The following is a 19,783-nucleotide window of genomic DNA, read 5'->3' as shown; positions in this document are numbered from 1 at the left end:
AGTCGATCGCTTTCGTTTTACAAATTATATATCGTTGTAAAACCATTATCTTCGAGAAACGTAGAACGATAATACAGTCTTGGATAGTCTTTTTATTTTTAGTTTAGATAAGAATCGGTAAGAATATCGCAAAACTTAGAAACACGTAACTTCGCGTGCTTTCGCGAGAATGAAGCAAGCAAGTACGAAGAGTCGAAGATACTAAAACAGGCTCTATCAGGGTAGCATAACGGTATATCTTTGTAAAAATATACGCGATCCTTTTTTTCTTTTCTATTTTCATACGCGATACGATATAGACAGAATTTTATAGGAATAACAGATGTTTCCTTACTCTGCACAACATGAATTCCGTGATACTCCAATCGGGGTAATGCGTCTCGTTTAATATCGTGACGCAAATGTCTCCGTAATAAACAGGATGGGTATCCATAGGCCAATAGTGATCACATTTTTCTCTGCCCTTTTCGATACACCTCGTTAACATCACGATGGCTCTGCTGTTACTTTCCCACACCATTCTCCAGAAATCGTCGCGAGTCGAGTGTAAAGGTCCTTGCGTGACGATAAATTCTCTCGGAGAATTGTGACCCTGGTGCATAAAATATACCTATTACTTCAAATCTTATATTTTCGCTCAACTTTATCGATTTTTCAAAGAGTAACGCGGATCATCCACTAAGCTAAGACATGCTATCCGTTTTTAATATCAAAATACAAGATAGGCGAACAACGAAGATATGGATGAATCCTTAGGCCGGGCACGATGAGTTTACTCGTCGTTGTAAAACGAGCCACGATATACCGAAAGTCAACGTATCGTTCGTTCTTTGTTTTCATTGCGTCGGTGCGACGTTTTACCACTTTCGTGTTATCCGCTAGATCCTGACTCGTTGTTCACTCCAGTCGTAACGTCGCAAGTATCGATATAGCTATTTATAAGCCATCGTGCTTTTAAATACAATTTTCATCGATAATCTTTCCAATCACGTAAATCCTTTAAATTACAAAATTCCAAATGCGACAGAGAGGTTGAAACTTACGGGAACGTAATTGGCGTTAATATAATCAGAACCCTCTTCGTCGTCTACAGGTTGCAGCTTAAATCTGCTGTGGTCGTAAGGTAAAATATTCGTGAAACGATTCTTTGGCCTGTTGCACGGTAAATCCGCAGCTGTGCACGGTTGATCTCTTCCGACGTGCTTCAGTTCTTCGAATTCTTCCGAAAAACGGAAATCAGAATCCGCCGACATCGTGCGATAATGTTCCGAAAAATCTTCTATCTTAATTGGCCGACTGTAAGGAAGAGATTTAATTATCGTTTATGATCGATTCGCGTTACTTTCGCTTGACAATTTAACAAATAAATTCCATAAATCGAACATGAAACGCTCTTCGAATTAACTCGATCTCCTTTTTTTTCTTCTCTTACAAAACACTCGAACAAACGGTTTTCGATAGTCCAGATAATAAAATAGTAGTTTTCGTAAAATGTCGAGGATCGTCTTAAGTTTCGTACGCCGCAACTGCTCGATTACAAAATTAATAAAGTTTGCCGATATATTTTAACTCGTATCCTCGCTTCCTGCCTCTGTTCTTTCTAATAAAAGATAAAATTAAATCGAGAAATCGATCGTTATTACGTGCTACGGTACAAACGATATATATATATATATATCAATTTTTATAAAGCCTTTATTCCTCTGGTTCGCGTATAGAGAATATAGAAATTTAAAACGAATCTTTGCTCGTAATCGACGACTGATTTCATCAAAATACCTAAAACTTGCGATCCTACTTGCCTAGTATCGATCACGCTATCCGGCAAAGACAAGTTGTCGGTGGTCCTCGTTTCGGTCGTTTTACGTCCTTGACTTCTTCTTCGCCTCACCAACAGTCCGATGCCCAATAAGGTCAATAAGAGTACTATTGGAACCGTGACCCCAACTATGATAGCCGTATTGTCCTTATCTGTGTCGAATACGACAAAATATCAATCGAAAACTCTGTTTATCGAATGGTTTCGGACTAAAATGTTACGTTTATCCGTCGTGTATAAGCGTTTATAATTGCACGATCTACGTTTGGTTTTTATCGTGCGGAATTCGAATCGCGTACTATAGAAAATACAATACCGTTACTTGTACGTTTTCGTAATCAAAATATTAAATACGTTAACCATTCTAAAGAGATTTAGAAATGGAAATGCAAAAATCAATATGGCGAAATAGAACGTGTGTGAATTAACAGAAATTAATAAAAGGTAATAAAGGAACCGCGTCTTACTAATCTAGATTGTTAATTTAGAATTGTAATGGATCGTAAATTTATAATTAATTATTCGTAATAACCTTGTTTATCTCTATTACTTTACCTGCCAGCAGCAATCCTTGAGCAGACATGCGCATGAAATAACGAGGCATGAATTTAGCTATGTTGCAACAAGCAGGCTCCCATGGAAAGGATCTTTAATCTAGATGTCGAATTTGAAACGAGACTGTACGCGAGACAAAGTAAAAGAAAAATACGTTCTTAACGAAGAAGGAAAAATGACCGTATCCGGAATCCTTGCGAAGCGTAAAGACTGTGTCTTTGTCGCGTTGTCGTTCCGTAAATTAGAAGAATCTCCCAACATCGATGAGTCGAACGAACGTTAGCGTGTTCGCTCATCGATCATTCTCACCTGTTTGAATTGGGAAACTGTAACTGGTGTCCGTGAATTTGTCCGGCGCGGTGAACGCTCGAACTTTTACTCTGTACGTGGATCCTGACTTCAATGGCCCGTTACAGTATCCAATCTTGTTGTCGCAATTCTCGCTACCGATCGTGAAATCCTCCACGGAGCCGTTTTTGAAAGGATAGTAAGGTTCCATCACCTGCGAATCAAACAAGCATCGAATCGCGTAAACGTCTTGCTAATTCGATCACGTATATCGTGATTCTGATTTACGAACGCCGCAGAGATTGTTGCCAGAGAAATATATCTACGTAGTTTAACCCGACCAATACTACAGCGATAACGTTCATAGTGTCAACAAAGACTTACGTTTTAACGGTCTATCTTCTGTGGTAGACTAAAAGTATCAAACTTTTGAACCAACAGATCCCGACTACTATCGGGTACTGCAAAAAAGTAAAAAAAAAAAAAAAAGAAAAAGAAGAAAAAGACGTTTAAAGAAGAGTGGCGCTCCGAAACGAAGTTTAACGGTTGATCGTAAACGATTCGTCGATATCGCGACAGCAATTACTATCTGTGAAGCAATTGTTTACGTTTATTTACGTTCACAGGCTCCCTACAGCTACTAGATATAGCTTTCGCGTAGAACTTTAATTTTTCAAGTTCAAGATCGTTTCAACATGGTGTTATTTCACATATCTGAACACGGATAACTATAAAAGTTCCGGAGAGAACAGACACTTAGGTGGAATTTAGGAAGAAGAGACATTTAGGCGGAGACATTACTTGTACGGTCCGCCTGTCCACCCTGTATACCGTATAACGATATAATTATATCGACCATATGTAACGACTGACGGCAAAAGAATGATTATTACCTGCGTAATTATTTTTCTTGTGTTCACGATCAAATTTTTTAGAACATCCATAGTATAACTGGAGTAATCGTATGTCAACGTTCGTTTATCCGTATTCCATCAAAAAGAAAAAAGACACACTCGACAAACGCACAAACCGAAAGAAAAATGCTTCAACTCCATCGTAAGTAAAACTTGACTATACGTAATACGGGACGTGTATCGTGTCAAAGAAAAAAGTTGTATTTTTTAGTTGAAATCTTTTTTCACGCGGAAACGTTTAATCTGAGAAACTTTTACGAACGAACTATACTTTTCAGGATTACCGTCGTGTTCGAAATCAAACTTGTTATTGACAACCGCGTTTCTCATCTTATTTACAACGATTATACGACGATTATACGACGATTATACGACGATTATACGACGATCGCTATCGGTAGAACTCAACTGTCGAATAAAGTCAATTCGAACGATATTTCTTACAATTCCGTATTTCTTACGATTGTATTTCCCTGATTTCTATGTAGCACAAAGATGCTACCTATTTCATTTCTACGCGTTTCACCATTACAACGTCCGAATATTTCGTTTCGGCCTCGTTAACTCGTCTCTTTAACGACAACTAGAAACACGCACGCTCGCCCATCGACTGTTGCACGCCAAGACGCACATACGACACATATACGTATAACACATAATGCAACGATCGTAGAAACGCTAATTGTTTATGCGTGGTCTTGAGTCTACGTATTTCTTGGTCGTTCGCGTTGTTTGTTCGTGATCTTGCAAGCCAACGAGTTGTAACGCGCTGCATTACTTATTTTACATCTCGATTGCAATATCATTCGCCATGTCGATGACGCATCGCATCTCGTCGCTCGATTTGCAATGAAAAAAGCTTGACGTAACCGACAAGTATATGTCTTCTCGATGGCATTTGGATTTCCTTCTATTACGTTGATATTTGTTTGCGCGGTACTTGGATCGAAGAACCGCGTTGGAAAATGATACGATATTCCTATCGCTTTCGTTTATTATTTACGTCTTTACCGTTTCCAATTGTTTCGTTTAACGTAGAAAAACCATAGAAAAAGCAATTAAAAGCATTTCTAGTTAATTACAGATCGAAGCGATCCGTACGTTAGACCCGAATAAGGTAAATACGTAAGTTAACGACAACGCGTTTGCTCAACGATATTACGGCATGTATAACATATATAATATATATAATATTGTATTATATACAATAGTAACCGGCCGTTATTTAGCCTTAGCGTAATTTACGAGGGCTTACGATCAAGGGCAGGGTGCTTGACCGATCGTTTGGAAAGTGGATAGCCGGTGGAGTAGAAGACGCCGAGCTACGAGATGTTGCTTATACGACTGTTTAGAGGACGTAATTTACAGATGACAAACGAACAGACGTCGCTTTGCCAAAGAACAGAGACGTTGGATAGTTTTCCAAAGGATCTGACCACGAACCAGTCGAACATGGAGCTCTAAACTGTTAGAATTTATATTCGTTCATCGTAGAATTTATATTCATGTACGTACGTACAACGTACGACACGTCTGTATCTAGAATAGAGATATTCTTAAATATTGGAGAAATTACTCGAATATTCTTACCTGATACGGTGGCCAGATGCTGTACGCCTGGACGTCCCTCCAGCTGGGCATTTCCAAACCAGAGGCGTTCTTGCTGTCATCTTCAGCCACGATGATCGTGTAAGACGTAACCGCGCCGTTCTGCTCGCTGAAATAGTTCTTCCGGAACCGTATTTGTATCGTGGTACTGCTCCTGCACACTTCGGTTGGCACTACTTGGGTGGAGGGTTTCGGCGGTGCCAGAATCGGCATTTTCTGTTTCCACACCGCTTCGGGACCAAAGCCGATCCTCGTTTGCGCTTGAATCCGAAAGATGTACGTTTTTCCAGGTATGAGAGACTTGACGATGCCGCGATATTCGTTCGGCCTGAAGTCCTGCATTTGAGTATGAGTCGAACCCTAATGACAGTAACAAGAAACAACGTGTTAATTTTATCCGATCGCTATTCTTCGCGCGAGCTAATTAAAATACTGTTTTAAAATGCCGCATCTAATTTCGATCGAATCTCGTTTCCTTCGTTTCCTTTTTAAATTTTAAATATTACCAGACGTTCTCGTTTATGTGCGCCATATGCCGAATGTGTGGTGGGGAAAGTGCGTGAATCACGATTGACTCAATGCTAATACTCGTTCTTCGAATGTAAATTACCTGAAACGTCAAGTTTTCGCGAATCCTACTTCGCAATTACGACAAAGTAAATCTTCGTTTATTACAGTTGCTTTATTTTGGTTTATTCGATAATAGAAATTTATAACGTGCAAGGTAGTTTTTGTCCGGTGGTTCGATCAAACTAATCGAAATATACTATATATATATCGCTATATATCGCTATATATCGTTTACTAAATTTTCATTATCGGATCAATTATATTCAGAAGACATACGTATTCGCGCAGGATATCCCATACACATGGGCCGAACTGTAATTCCGAAGCAATGAAAGAGAGAAAGCTAACGAACGTAACACAGCGTACTCGTGTACTTGAGATGTGTTTTAAATTAATTAATTTTCCGCCAATGTGTCTTAATACTTTCATATATAGGGAATAATAGTTAATAGTATGATAAATGGATTTATAATTTCATTCGCCTAACAGACAATCTGAAAGTCTTCAAACCGCTACGTCTTTCAAAGAAACCGTTCGATTTTGCCTAATAAAGTTCTTTTTTTAAAATATGCTTACCTCCAACCCGTACGTGATCGTATATTTTCTAATGATTCCATTTTGTTCCTGACTAGGCAACGACCACTCGAAACTAATATCGCTAGGCTGAATATCCGTAGGATGAAACTTTTCCACCTTGCCGGGATAAGATTCGCTTGTTGTAAAACTTGCGCTCACAGGATTCGATATTCTCAAATAAGAGGACGCCGTACCGGAACGTACTACCAACGTAAAAGTATAATTTCTGTGCGGCTTCAAATCGGAGATGGTTATTAAATTCGTGCTCGTGACATTTTGTATATAATTTTCCTCCGTGTTTATATATTGAACTTCGAAAGCGTCGTACTGTCCACGCGGAATATCCCAGGTTAACGTAATTCTTGTATCATTCACCTCTATTGCTTGAATGGATGTGACTGGTTCGGGATCTGAAAATAGATTTTGCCAAGTTACCAACAAAAGCAACCATGTTTGTCAGTAATTTACCTATTTATATTACGCGCAAAACGGAATTTCAAGTGTTTTGGAGAGACGTAAACTACAAGTAAAATCGGTACTTTACGATACAAACAATGGTAATTGTTTTCTTTAATCGTCTAAAATAAACAGACGACAAATAGACGATAATCTTGAAACTTTTCTTTTACTTCGTACGATATCGCGATAGACGCCATTAGGCAAACGATTAAAATCTCTCGCTAACTCGCTTACTATTAACTCTATGACGAGTTTGCTAATTTCAAGGCTACAACTATCGATAGATCTTCTAAGATAACAGGAGTCGAAGCTGACTTTTTTTTTTTTTTTTAAATTCTTACTTTCTATTAATTTTTCCATCGCGTACGTAACGATTCCAAATTTTTCGTCGATCGTCTACGACATTTTACTCCGTACGGTGTTCTTTAAACCGGAAATTGGTCGAACAACGAATCGTGAATTATCCAGGATCAAAGAAATATCGTACGTTTAAGTTGACGACGCGTCGTACATCTTTAAAACGTGGTCCATCTCGATTTCTTAATAACGATTCGCCTCTCTGATTTCGTTATCTTTCATAAGGAAAGGAGATTATTCTCGAACAATTACCATTAATTCTTCGGGTTCTTATCTTTGCATCGCAACGACTTAACCATGGAAGAATACAATTCTGAAGTACTACTTTGCCAACACATTTTCAGACTAAAATGCGCTTGAAACGACTTACGAGGAAGATAACACGGTTACTTCGAAGAAGTTCGTTTAAATCGTTATTTCTTTACTCTCGTTGGTTAATTACATTCACGTGTGATTTCGAGCATTATCGGCAAGTTGAACTTCGACGAAGAGAAAAGCACCACGTTCTTAAGTGGAGTTTCATTGGAGCTCGTACTGTCTCGATGTACGCTTCAATAAGCATTATTAACACAAGCTGCGCAATGAACGTTTCAAACGAATATATAGTAACTTAATATCGAGTTCCGTTACGAAACGATAAGTAGAGGCTTCACGCAATTAACCTGTGTTAACTGGGTAAATTGATTCAAACCTTAGCGTTTAAACGTACCTATCGGCAAATTAATACTAAACCTCTTCTTCCTACAATACAAAATATAATCACAAATGTTAATTTTCATAAAAAATTTTCAATTTTACAATTTTATTTGAAATGAAACGAAATTGTTCGACTTTGGTCGTTTTCGAATAAAAATCAGTGAATCGTCGTTTTCTTTTCTTTTCTGTTTTTTTTTTTTTTCTTTTTTTCAATTTTATAATTACATTTGCCATTACAGGTAAACTTCTCGTCGCTTTACGAATCGCAATTAACTTTTCCAATTTTTAAATCTCGCGTATTCGCCACTGCCTGAATTTACTTTTACGCTCGTGCATCGAAAAAGTCTAATCACAGTGAAATACATGAAGATGCTTCTCCACAGGCAAAATACTCACAAAGTCGATCCTGCCTAAGCAAAGGTCTGCTCTCCACGTTATCGCTGACAGTCCAAACTGTGACGTTGTATAGTTTACCAGGTATAAGGCCCGTGAACGTCACCTTGGTGTCGATGTCGTCGACCATCCGCTCCTTCGTCGTGTTGTTCTCGTCGCTAATCCGAAATCGATACAAATCGAACTTGGATGACTGAACGGGGGTCCGTGTGTATCTCAATGTTAACGAGTCGGGCTGATCCTGATCGACCACCACAACGACTTCCGATTGGATCAGCGGCACTGAATTCGATAGACTCGTGTTTTTCTTTTTTTTTTTTTTCTTTCTTTTCTTTTTTCTGTTTTCTTTTATAGGGAACTTTGTTTTTTACCGCAGTTTTAATCACGTTTCTCTTTATTTAGATCGACTTCGAACGGATTTACTCTTTTACATTTTCAATACGATTTCCTAACATTTTAAATTTCCCTCTTATATTTGGAATATATATACGATTGATTTTCTCAATGAAAGACAAATTGAACGAAGTCGACTACAATAGATACAAGATCTTTCTATCTTTCTCTTATACGCGTAATCAGAATTTCTTACTGTATTTACGATATCTATGTTCAAAATGTTGTAAAATTAGATTATTATATACGATAGGTTTTTAACGAAATGCTTTAATGCAAATAATTTAATGCTTCAAATTAGACAAAGTAATTTAAACGTGTTATATATCGTAGGATTTCGGTTAAACAGAGATAAAACGATGCGTTTTCCAATTACACGAAATGATATGTACGCGTTATGTCAACGATGATAAATTATTTTACGGAATAAGATTGTTTCCAAGGTGTTTGCACGTGTGACAAATGCATTTAAAGGTTTCACTGTATCACGCGGCACACACGCGATTAGTAACGAAATAACCATGAATGGTATTGATTCAAGTATAGGGTTAGTACTCGTGATAAAGCAAATTTTTACTATTTCGGTGAAATAGTTGGACAATCCATCGAAAAAGAGAAACGTAGCCATTAGTTAAATTACGCGAGGATTGCTGTGAGAACAAACGAATAATAAGACTTACTTGTTCTAGTTGTTAGATTGGTGATATCACTGAATAGATTATAAGAGACCGTGTAGATTACAAAGGAATATTGAACACCTGGCATCAGATCGCTAACAAGCACCCTTTGCACCGAATTTTCTTCGAAAAGAACGCTAGTCACGTCGTTACTCTCCGTCACATTTTTGCTACGTATGTCTTGAGGGTTTTCGACCGGCCACCATCTTATCACGTAAGTTTCGATTCTACCCTCTGGTCTTGGCCATTCTAGAGTCACGTTCGTTGAATCGATGATCGGAGTGATGTTAAGTACCGGATTGGGTCCTGAAACGGGATATAATTTTTCAATTATCAGCGAAACAAGAAAATTAAGTTACGATCGAAGCGTTTGCGGATTACAGAAAAGAAATATGATGCAGCGGCTCGTCAAAATATTTCAACATATTGAAAACTTTTGATAAACGCTGTAGCGAAACACGACTATCACGATCGTGTCGGTATAATTTCAATAGAATTTGAAAATATACGTCAAAGTTTCAACATATTTATCGTAAACATGCACGAATCGTCATATTCGATCGTATCGGTAAAAGATATCTACGATAATATCTAGCCAGACTATCTTTGGCACTAATTACACCTTCAAGACCACTATTTTTTGCAACGTACTAACGTTTTACCAGGTACACCTCTGCGATAAATTACTTACCTTTGTATATATATTTTCGGATCTGTTTCAAATTTTGTCAATGCAATCACGATAGTCGTGTCTCGTAATACTATCGATGAAATTCCAAAAGGTTTCGTACGACGCGTATAATACATGTATTCATAAAAATGTTCTATACTTTCGCGAGCCACTGTAAATAGATTATGGACGTATATGCATATACGAAAAAAGTTAAGTGTGCAAAAACGTACAGGATAGACACACCTTCTATACCTTTATTTGCTTTTACTAAATAAAACTAAGTAAAGATTGTTTGCTTCTATCAACGCATACGACGATTCTTTTTTCGAACAATTCTTTCCTTCGATGGATATTTCAATCTCAATCTCTTCAAACAGTTTCTCAATTTTTCAACAGTTATTTCTATTTACGTATAACTTCTTAACTTAAAAATTGTACAACGATAACGATAGCAATGATTACAGAACAAGATTCAAGAACAAAATTCAACGGTATCAAAGTTATTTAAATGTAGAATTTTGTTATTTACTTACGAACTGTATGATTCACTTGAAGGGGATAGAGACTTTCGACTCCGTAACTCACGGTATTCACTTGAATCGTGTATTTCTCTCCCGGGGTCATATCCGCCACTTCCGCTTCCGTTTCTCGAACGCTGGGCAATTTTACCCATCTTGGATCATCCTCCGTTCGATATCGTATCGAAAATTCGGAATACAACGAATCGGTTGGTGCCTCCCAATGCACGACAACCGTGTTGCTCGTTACCTTCTCGATACTTAAATTCTTTGGTGGGTGAGGCACTGCGATCGAACAATCGTGTCGATTACCACAAGAGAAAAGTAAAATTCGAGTATTGTACATCTTTTAGAGATGAACAGCGATGAACAAAAATATCGGCAGGTACTGTATTTTCCTATAAAATCTTCTGCAAAGTTGAAAAACTTACGATTGCGTATACAACGTTTCCGCAAAATATCATTATAATACGCTATCTCTGTGGAAACGTAAAATTCTCGAAAGAATCGATCGCAGAGCAGTTTTGCGATCGATAGAGAGAAAAGAACAGAAATTTAAGTTTAAGAAGCAAAACCGACGTCTACCTTTTTTTTATCCTCTACATTGTATATTTGACAAAAACAAAAGTTTACGTAAAGAATCGTGCGCTTTACGAACTCTCAGAGCTTTACGCGATAAATTAGTCCGTGTGACGATACTTTTGATCATCGCTGTATAGTATCTTATATAAATCTATATATATATATATAAACTATCTGTATAATCTCTTTATACACGAACGTAAGAATGTTTCGCAATCTATCGCACGAGGATATAACGAGACTCGACGTTCTTTCTAATCATAATAAAACACTGTAACAAAAACTATATCTTGTCGATTTTTTGAATAAAAGTTGAAGCTAGCCGATCGTCATGGCGTTAAAAACGAAATGCTCGATGCATCGATAAGGAATATTTCGTAAACGGGACGAATCTCTGTATAACTTCTTTCTACGAATAAAACAAAAGTTTAACTTATTTTTATGCTTAACGTTCGTCTTTCGATGTTAAATTTCGCGGGATATCGTAGAGGCTTTACCAGTACGATATTAATCGTTCCAATATGTGAAAATTTGTTTTCACGAGTAATCGTTAAATAATTTAAGAAATGTAAATATTCGTATAGCGTGCGTCGGTTTTATCTGGAAACGTGTAAATATGTGGAAGAGTATGAACGATACAGAAAAATATTTGAAAGAAACGTTGTACCGATATTTTTGTATTCCATATTCTTGTAGCGCGAAACGTTAAACGCGTTAAAATTTGTTGAAATATTGGAAAAAAATGCAACGAATCGTAAAATCTTAAAATCTTGCTCATCGGCGTCTTAATGCTTGTTGCATAACCCGATTTTATAATTTTTTAAATTATTAATCATCTAAATTTAACGATTTTGAATTTGAGAATTTTCACGTGATATCATATTTACAAACGGCTTGAAGATAATCGTGTGGTTCGCTCCTCAGACCATGGCTAATGGCGAAAACTTTAACTTCGTACGCTGCACCAGGATAAAGGTCTTCCAGGACTATATGAGATTCCGTGGTTAACGTAGTCGCGCTCTCCCCGGTATCGTTCCTATTGTGCGTTACTTCGAATTTCTCCTGTCTCGAATTAACGTCGCTCTTCCACGAGATATTCAATCCCATCTCGGTCGGCCTCAAATCCTCGATTATGGGACTCGAGGGTCGTGTGACTTGGTATAACACAGTCTCGTTTGATTCGATTTTATTGCTAATCGCCTGAACGATTATCGAATAGTTTCTGCCGGGTAATAAAGCTTCTAACGTAACCTGAAAACAAATAATTATACGATATTACGTAAATATTAGTTGATGAAACAAATATACAAAATTATCGATCAACTATTAACTTGTTGATAATGGGCCGTCTTTTAATCGATTAAGTTTTAGTTACCACGGTTTTATCCTTCGATACGAAAATATCGTTGGAAGATTGGAAATCTGAACAAAGGATTGAAGCAATTTGAATTTCAAATTCCCTCCTATTTTATAAAATGAGGATAGTTAATACTTTGTTACATATCCACGTATATGTACACGTACGTAAATCGGTATCAGCTTGAAATTACAGTTTTTTTTTTTTTTTTAGACTTCAAATGCCTTTCAAGTCTTTTTACACGTATATATTTGGGGAAAAAAGCATGACGTACATGCAAAAAATTATACAGCACGATACTTCGTACCACGTACTTCGTGAATATTTTCGCTAGTCGTTTCGAAAGATCCGATCATCTTGGATTTCGATGATTTATGAGATGTGTCTTCTTAATGTGTGTCTTCTTAATGTGTGTTCTTAATCTATAAGTTTGATTTTATTTTCTGTCGGTCAGCCGTCGCTTCTTCTACCGCTCTGCCGCTTTCGCGCTTCTTTATAATCGCGGTCTTAGGCATCGCGCTGTTACGGCCGCACGATAAAATTACAGACAGAATTCGCCGTATCGGCACCGACATATTTTTTCCAAATATCTCGAAACATGAAAACGGTAACGCGCAGAAGAGAAAGTTGTTCGAAACGTTGATTATCGTTAAAACGAATCATCGAGATCATCGAGCTCGTCGATCGATTCATCAAAATGCCGACGTTTTTCAAATTTCCGACGGTTTTTCGGCTAAACGCGAGAAACCATTAGTGCCGTTACGCTTCTCTGTCGATACCCTAACGAACGACGACATCCTTTTCATAGGAATCCATCGCTATGTATACAACGAAACGCAACCCTGACTCGATAGACACGTTTGTTTCCTTTAACATTCTTCCAATATCGTCGCAAAATATTTAAGATACGAGTCACATTGTAAATTATGGAAACGTACGTTCCTATGCGATAAATGAAATCTTAATTCATCGAATCGTACATTTGTTAAAATAAAAATAAGATAAAATACTTGCCTTGGTCTTATCAGTTGTTAACATATTGCTATCGCCGCCGATCGTAGTTTCCACTTCGTGATACTGAAGCTTATAGCTATCCTGAGTACTTGAATTTTCAGGATGCCAAGAAACTTCGACCATGCCGGTTTTTTCGTCGATGACAGTGCGAAGATCCCGTACGGGCAACGGTTCTAGAGATATTAAAGTTAAAAGCGATATTTTAAAGAACGATATATCGAGAAATCTACTACATTTGTCGATTTATTTAAGAAAAATCCTGTAGTTCGCTGTTTGCAAAATAATGGAAAGCGAAGGAAAGTTCGTGTTTTTTAGAACACGACGAAATAAACAAGAATTGGTAACCAAGAGAGCAAGTCGCTGTAAACTCTACGCTAGATTACCAATAATAGAAATTTCATCGAGTCGTCGTCCGATCCTGCGCACGTGCTTATCCTGCGAGGAACCAATTTTTTCAGTTTTTACTCGCGTTATAATTCGCTTCAAAATTACGATATACATCTCGTTAATTTTTTTCTCCTTCGCCTTTGATATCGAACCCCTAGAAAGTTAAAACGGTCCTACGAGAAGGTCCGCGTACGGGTACGGGTGGAAATTAGGCTATCTATCTGCTCACCCACGGACAAAATTATTTTCAACCGTAATTGCATATCAGTGCTGTAATAACGTTTTATAGCGTTTTATCCATGACAGGTCGTACTATACGTCGCACGTTATCACTTGCGCGTTGCGTCTTAAGAACGACTACGAACGGGTGGACCGAGTTCTACTTCTCGCCAATCGATCATCGGTCGAGCAAATTTGCATCCACGCAAAGCGACTCGTTAAAATTTTTCGTCGGTCGACCGCTTAGTCGACCGCTTAGTCGACCGCCCGACTCGACACCGCGTATCGTCGCCTACGTATTTTACACGACGCACGCACAAGCACGTCCGAGGCGCTCGATCGAACGTAACAAAATATATAACGACTCGGAAAAATATTTCAACGCTCGTATGATTAGAGTTAAAAAGAAATCGGAAAATGTACATAAATCGTGCGATACCAAGACGTCGAATAACTTTTGTCGCTAGCAACGCGTATCTTAATTTTCAAATGATATTTATAAATTATTTCCTACTCGAACACTGACTGTACACGTACACGTATACACTCTATACGTCTATACATCTACACAGAGGATTGGGAAAAGACGAAATAGAAAGAAAGTTGTCGACAACGAAGTAGAAAGTAGGAAAACTTACTTAAAGTAACGTCTCCGTTAGCTGGCCAACTGGTAACCTTGCCCGAGACCGTCTTCACAACCACCTGGTAAGTTTTGCCCGGCTCCAAGTCTTTGAATTCCCATTTGCTCTCGTCGTCTCTGTTCCTGGTGACCGGCGCCAGTCTTCTGTTACCTCCCAAAGATATCTGATACTTGTCAAATTCGGAGTTTCCTTCGGGACGATTCCAGAAAACGCGAAAGGAGGTGGACGTTATGGAAGACTTGTCGAACGTAACGTTGAGGGGACGTAACGGCACCGTTCGATACTGCGCGGTCGTGGGAGCGGAGGTTTCGTCCTCTGACACCGTTTGAACGGAAATATTGTAAGCTCTGCCTGCGATGACCAGAAATAGGATGTGAAAACGACAAGTTACAATCGGTAACGTTAGTTTGAAATTAGAGACGTAAGCGCGAGGCGAAAAACAGAAAATCGAACAGCAACGAAACAACTACTTGACAAATATTTGAGAAACTAGAAATTCCGATTAATCGAATTATCGATCAATTAAGTTAAATTATTCGAGTAAATATCTTACCAGGGACGAGTCCTTTGAAAGCAGCCTGTGCAGGTCCAGGAGGTTCTCCTTCTTTCTCCACGTAAAGAACGGATTCTATGGCATCGGCGGGATCTATACTAACTTTGTAATGGGTGTAAATGCCAGCAGGATAGGGCGGTTGCCAGAGGACTAGCAAAGTCGTCTCGTTCCTGAACCACACGATAAACTTGCCCGGTGTGTTGGGCTCTATAAGAATAAAAGAAACGTGCTGTCTATACGCGAAACTGTCGTTGGTTGTTTTGTAAGCAAATGGTCGCGTCGAAATAATTTGTAATCTCGCGGAGCGGAAGCGTAACGAAGCGCGCGTGTAATTTGATCGACTCACTAGTGGTGAAATTCCTGCTGGTGTACGCCACGCTTTCTTTGGTGTCTAATACGGTGAAAAGTTGAAGAGAATACGTAGCCCCAGGAATGAGATCTCGTAGCACGTAGGGAACCGCGTCCGCAGGAATGACGCTGGTTTTTGGATTTCCGGTATCGCTGAAACTTTGCACCCTTAACCGAAAACCGGAATAATTGCCTTGGGCTGGTGGCGCCCAATAAACTATCGCCGTCTTTCCATTTCGCACCGAGACCGTCAGGTTCGATGGCGGATCCGGGGCTGCAAAACGAACGTTTCTCAACAAAAACGCTATTTATTTTCACTCGATACCTCCTGCCCTCTCCGGTTATCGCGAGTAATTCGCAACACCGAGCAGAGAGCAAAGTAAGAACGCGATTAAAAGTCTATCTCTCGTTAAGAGTTTTAATCGATATCCCGTGATACTTTCGATGATACTTTCGTCTATTTGTATAATTTTATACGAGAATTATAGAATTCCAGAAGAATACCAGACTAATTTCAAGTATTGAAAAATGTTTACGCTGTGTCGACTAATTATCGTTACATTGTGTTAGATTAGATCGGATTGGATCGGATTAAATTAGATTATACAAACACTTTACAATTACGAAATTACGAAGAAAGAGTAAGGAAGGAAAAGAGAGAAACAGCATACGGAGGAGGAGTTGACGGACGAGGGAATTTCAATAGAACAAAGTAAATTAAAGAAAAAAGAAAAAAAAAACAGCGGTAATGGAATCCCGGGGGAAGCATAGAGACATAGCATAGGAGACCTGAGAGAGGGAGAAAGAAAGAGAGAGAGAGAGGTGAGTAAGAAGGAAGGAAAAATGTTCGCGTTCGGAATTTGCTACAACGATATCGACAGTTTTTTCCGAATATCCCGGAAACTAATTCCGACCGCCGATTATTTATAGGATTATATATAAATAATATAGATTAATATAGGAACAATTTTTTCGTTACGTCGATTTTTATAATGTACTTCAAAGTCATCGAAATCAGGGAGGAGATAAGTTTTCTGCAGTTTCAGCGAAAGTAGACTCCGCCTGGTCCGAATAACTCGAACGATAGATTTCGTCTAAAACACGTATCGTGAGTAAAATTTACGATACCTGTAGTTATCGACGCAGTCCATGTCAGCCAATCGTGAAGCGTGCTATTGCTATAGTATAACCAAAATTCGTATCTAGTGCCAGGAAGTCCGTCCTTGAATTTGATCACATCACCGATGTCGGTAGCGGCTATGGTGGTATTCGGTGGCGGATAACCAACGGCAGGACTGTAGTCTAAACGATACCAGGAACCGCCTTGACTCAAGTTTCCTGGTATCTCGATTGCGAGATCCGCCGAATACGTGACCTAAAAAGAATCGATTAACACCTTTGACAACGGTATGCATTTGTACGAACGGCCGAGAAAATGAAAAATCGAAAATTTACTATAAATAAGAAACATCGGTAATAGCGGGTGGTAATTTGGTCCGTAATGCGTTAAAAAGGGTAATCGATAGTCGTACGTACGGATCGACAAAGATCGAAATTCTCTTATCTATTAGGTTGTCCGAAAAGTGTTTTTCTTTTACAGACGCGTCTCTTACAACGACGCATCTTCGTACAAACATGAAAATTAATCTGTCGAACGTTGTAATCGATAGAACAAAATGGATCATACGTAATTCGATAAAATAATATAGAAGGGAAAATGTTGTGCATTCGTTATTTTCTTATAAAACGAAAGAAACTTTTCGGACGACCTAATAATTTAAAAATCGTCTCGTAGGAATATTATCGACGACGATGCTCGTAACTATGATTTCCGATAGAATGCTATCGCTGGTACATACTTACAATGTACAGCGTATACTGTACAGTGTTCACGGTATGCCGGAAGCGGTGAGACAGACGTGGGAAAGAGGCGCACCGCAAATTTATAATGCCGTTACTCAACCGTAACGCGACAGCTTGCAGCGGACAGCGAATAATATATATATATATAAAAAGAAAAACGATATCAATTTGATCGTTCTATCTGTCATTGGTACCTCCGTTTTAGCGAAGGAACGAAAGCAAACTGTACCGTATTTCAACGTCACAGGGAGCAATACGTTCGTTCGAGCAACTCTTATAGCGTCGTTTGGTTATTGGGTTGAGATTTTCGTAACCTCGGCTGCTTATATACCATGAAAAGCCGAAAATTTCATGGTAGGATAGATCCTGAGTTTATCGTTTGACGTACGAGTTTGCATACGACAAGCAATCGAGATTCTTCTTCCCTTCGAGATCTCTGAGAAACGATAGGATACCAACATCCTCGGTCCTTGTCTCTCTCGCTCGTCTCCAACGTTCTACCGTTCAAGTTCTCGTCATCGTTCGAACAGTATCGACGCAACATTCTCGACCATATCGGTAATTTCAAATTTCTAACATATTGGAATTCAGCCTGCTCTGATAAACTATCGCCTATTCGCGTAACAAGTTTTCCAACTTCTTCTTTACCAATTTCGAAAAATTGTCTCCGTCGCGACGACGGCGCGCGTGCAAGCCTCGAGCCGCTTTTCCTAGATCCAGTCGCGACGTTCGGGTCGCTACATATCGATCCCTCCTTCGCTTCGCCTCTCCGTTTCCCACAGAATCCACCAGCTCGCGCGCTCCCTTTTCCTCGTCGTAGCTCTTTTCATCTGGCGCTTGGGCGCGCGTCGACGAACGCGCGTCGTCGCGAACGACAGGAATTCCTAATTGTACGAAGAACAGCGAAATAACCCATCGCTGGGTCGCGCCATGTGTACACTCCCGTTCATAAATACCGTAAAAGAAGATTTACCACTTTAAACGAAACCGGCTACACGTATTAGTATAACTTTTACGCGTGTATTACGCAAAGTATAACAACGCGTGATGTACAACATTTCGTATTATGTTGGTAAAAATTGAAATCAATCCGAAAAAAAGTATTTGCGCGCTTATAGACATTTTTCATCGATATATTATGCGCGTTATATGGTAAATAATATTGTATGAGAAATATTTCGTACCTTCATTTTATATTATACCGTATGTACGTGAAACGTTTTAGACTTTATCGTATCGTGTATTTATTGCATCGGTATCCTATCGGTAGGCCACGATATTTCGCAATACTTTTAAGCCTATTTAATCTCGTAGTACGAAATTTTTCTAGTCGTACAAAAATACGAAATGCTACAACGACAACAAGTACAACGTACACCGTACATTTTCAAACGATCTTTTTATAACTGTGCCGATACTCTGGTTTCACCCAATTTTTCGCAAATGTGTCGATACTTATGAATCGGGATGTACAAGGGCATATGGCGTCTGTATGTACGTGTGTGTATGCGCGCGTGTATATACGCGCGTGGGAAACCGACGGAGAATTTCATTCGGACAGGGTTGGAACGGAATTTGCCGGGAATTATTTTACGCGCGTACGTTGCCGCTGATTATGGGTGTTCGTCGTTGAAACGCGACGCCAACGTAGATTTAGCTATCACCGGTCCTCTCTCGGTTCGGTCCCGGTTTCATCTCGGTTCGATCAAATTATTATCTCGTGGCTCCGATCGATCCAAAGATTTCTAGCGTTATTTCCAGATCTTTCAGAGTCGAATCTAAAAGGAAAGGTTAGGATCGATATTGCTTTGCAAAATGCAGATGAAAATATAAAAAAAAAAAGAACTTATATATATAAGCACCATACTTGATTCTTTCGTTAACGAGATTTCGATAGTACGATTCGATTCTTGGAACGGCCTCGGCTACCCGGGGTCGTCCTGCTATGAATAGAACGAAACTCGGATAATAATCAGACTTGTGCTGTATAACTTATCCAGTAGCAAAGAATATGAGCGTTCACTATGATACTATAAATGTATACTATAAATACCACAAAGGTTTATGCCTCTTTGCCATTGACTGGTGGCCTCGTCTGGTCGGGTGTCTCTGTATCACGATCCAGATACGCAATATCGCGGCACAGAAATGCTACGATTTCGCTTTATGTAACACGCGATCGCAACATCACAATAGTCGTGCGTAATAATTATTCCAACGTAAATCGTCGCGTTACCATCTCTGGTTTTTAGAAAGAGAAATGGGTCTAAACGTAACGATATCGTAAATTTAACTGGAACGCACGATAAATATTTAATTGTAA

At 38.9% G+C, this 19,783-nt stretch overlaps 1 protein-coding gene across 5 annotated transcripts in view; it reads right to left on the bottom strand.

Annotated features, from left to right (window-relative positions):
- Nucleotides 1-19,783, bottom strand: part of Ptp10d (Protein tyrosine phosphatase 10D) — a 46,150-nt gene that overhangs the window by 4,135 nt on the left and 22,232 nt on the right. For 2 of the 5 annotated variants that reach the window (XM_072019718.1, XM_072019720.1), the window contains exons 2-17: nucleotides 16,726-16,972; nucleotides 15,596-15,871; nucleotides 15,250-15,456; nucleotides 14,694-15,047; nucleotides 13,450-13,622; nucleotides 11,966-12,329; nucleotides 10,512-10,781; nucleotides 9,309-9,611; nucleotides 8,239-8,517; nucleotides 6,331-6,740; nucleotides 5,167-5,544; nucleotides 2,684-2,876; nucleotides 2,375-2,389; nucleotides 1,803-1,971; nucleotides 1,044-1,296; nucleotides 335-592 (exon numbers count right to left, since the gene is read on the bottom strand). In XM_072019718.1, the coding sequence (XP_071875819.1) occupies nucleotides 335-592; nucleotides 1,044-1,296; nucleotides 1,803-1,971; nucleotides 2,375-2,389; nucleotides 2,684-2,876; nucleotides 5,167-5,544; nucleotides 6,331-6,740; nucleotides 8,239-8,517; nucleotides 9,309-9,611; nucleotides 10,512-10,781; nucleotides 11,966-12,329; nucleotides 13,450-13,622; nucleotides 14,694-15,047; nucleotides 15,250-15,456; nucleotides 15,596-15,871; nucleotides 16,726-16,972 (4,149 nt within the window). The remainder of the gene's footprint in view (nucleotides 1-334; nucleotides 593-1,043; nucleotides 1,297-1,802; nucleotides 1,972-2,374; nucleotides 2,390-2,683; nucleotides 2,877-5,166; nucleotides 5,545-6,330; nucleotides 6,741-8,238; nucleotides 8,518-9,308; nucleotides 9,612-10,511; nucleotides 10,782-11,965; nucleotides 12,330-13,449; nucleotides 13,623-14,693; nucleotides 15,048-15,249; nucleotides 15,457-15,595; nucleotides 15,872-16,725; nucleotides 16,973-19,783) is intronic. The other 3 variants (XM_072019719.1, XM_072019721.1, XM_072019722.1) reach the window with 2 other exon arrangements.

The sequence above is a fragment of the Bombus fervidus genome, chromosome 16 (genome assembly GCF_041682495.2).
Source record: "Bombus fervidus isolate BK054 chromosome 16, iyBomFerv1, whole genome shotgun sequence".
Lineage (NCBI taxonomy): Eukaryota > Metazoa > Arthropoda > Insecta > Hymenoptera > Apidae > Bombus > Bombus fervidus.
The sequence above is the reverse complement of the archived record's forward strand: the minus strand, read 5'-3'. Positions and strand labels throughout refer to the sequence as shown.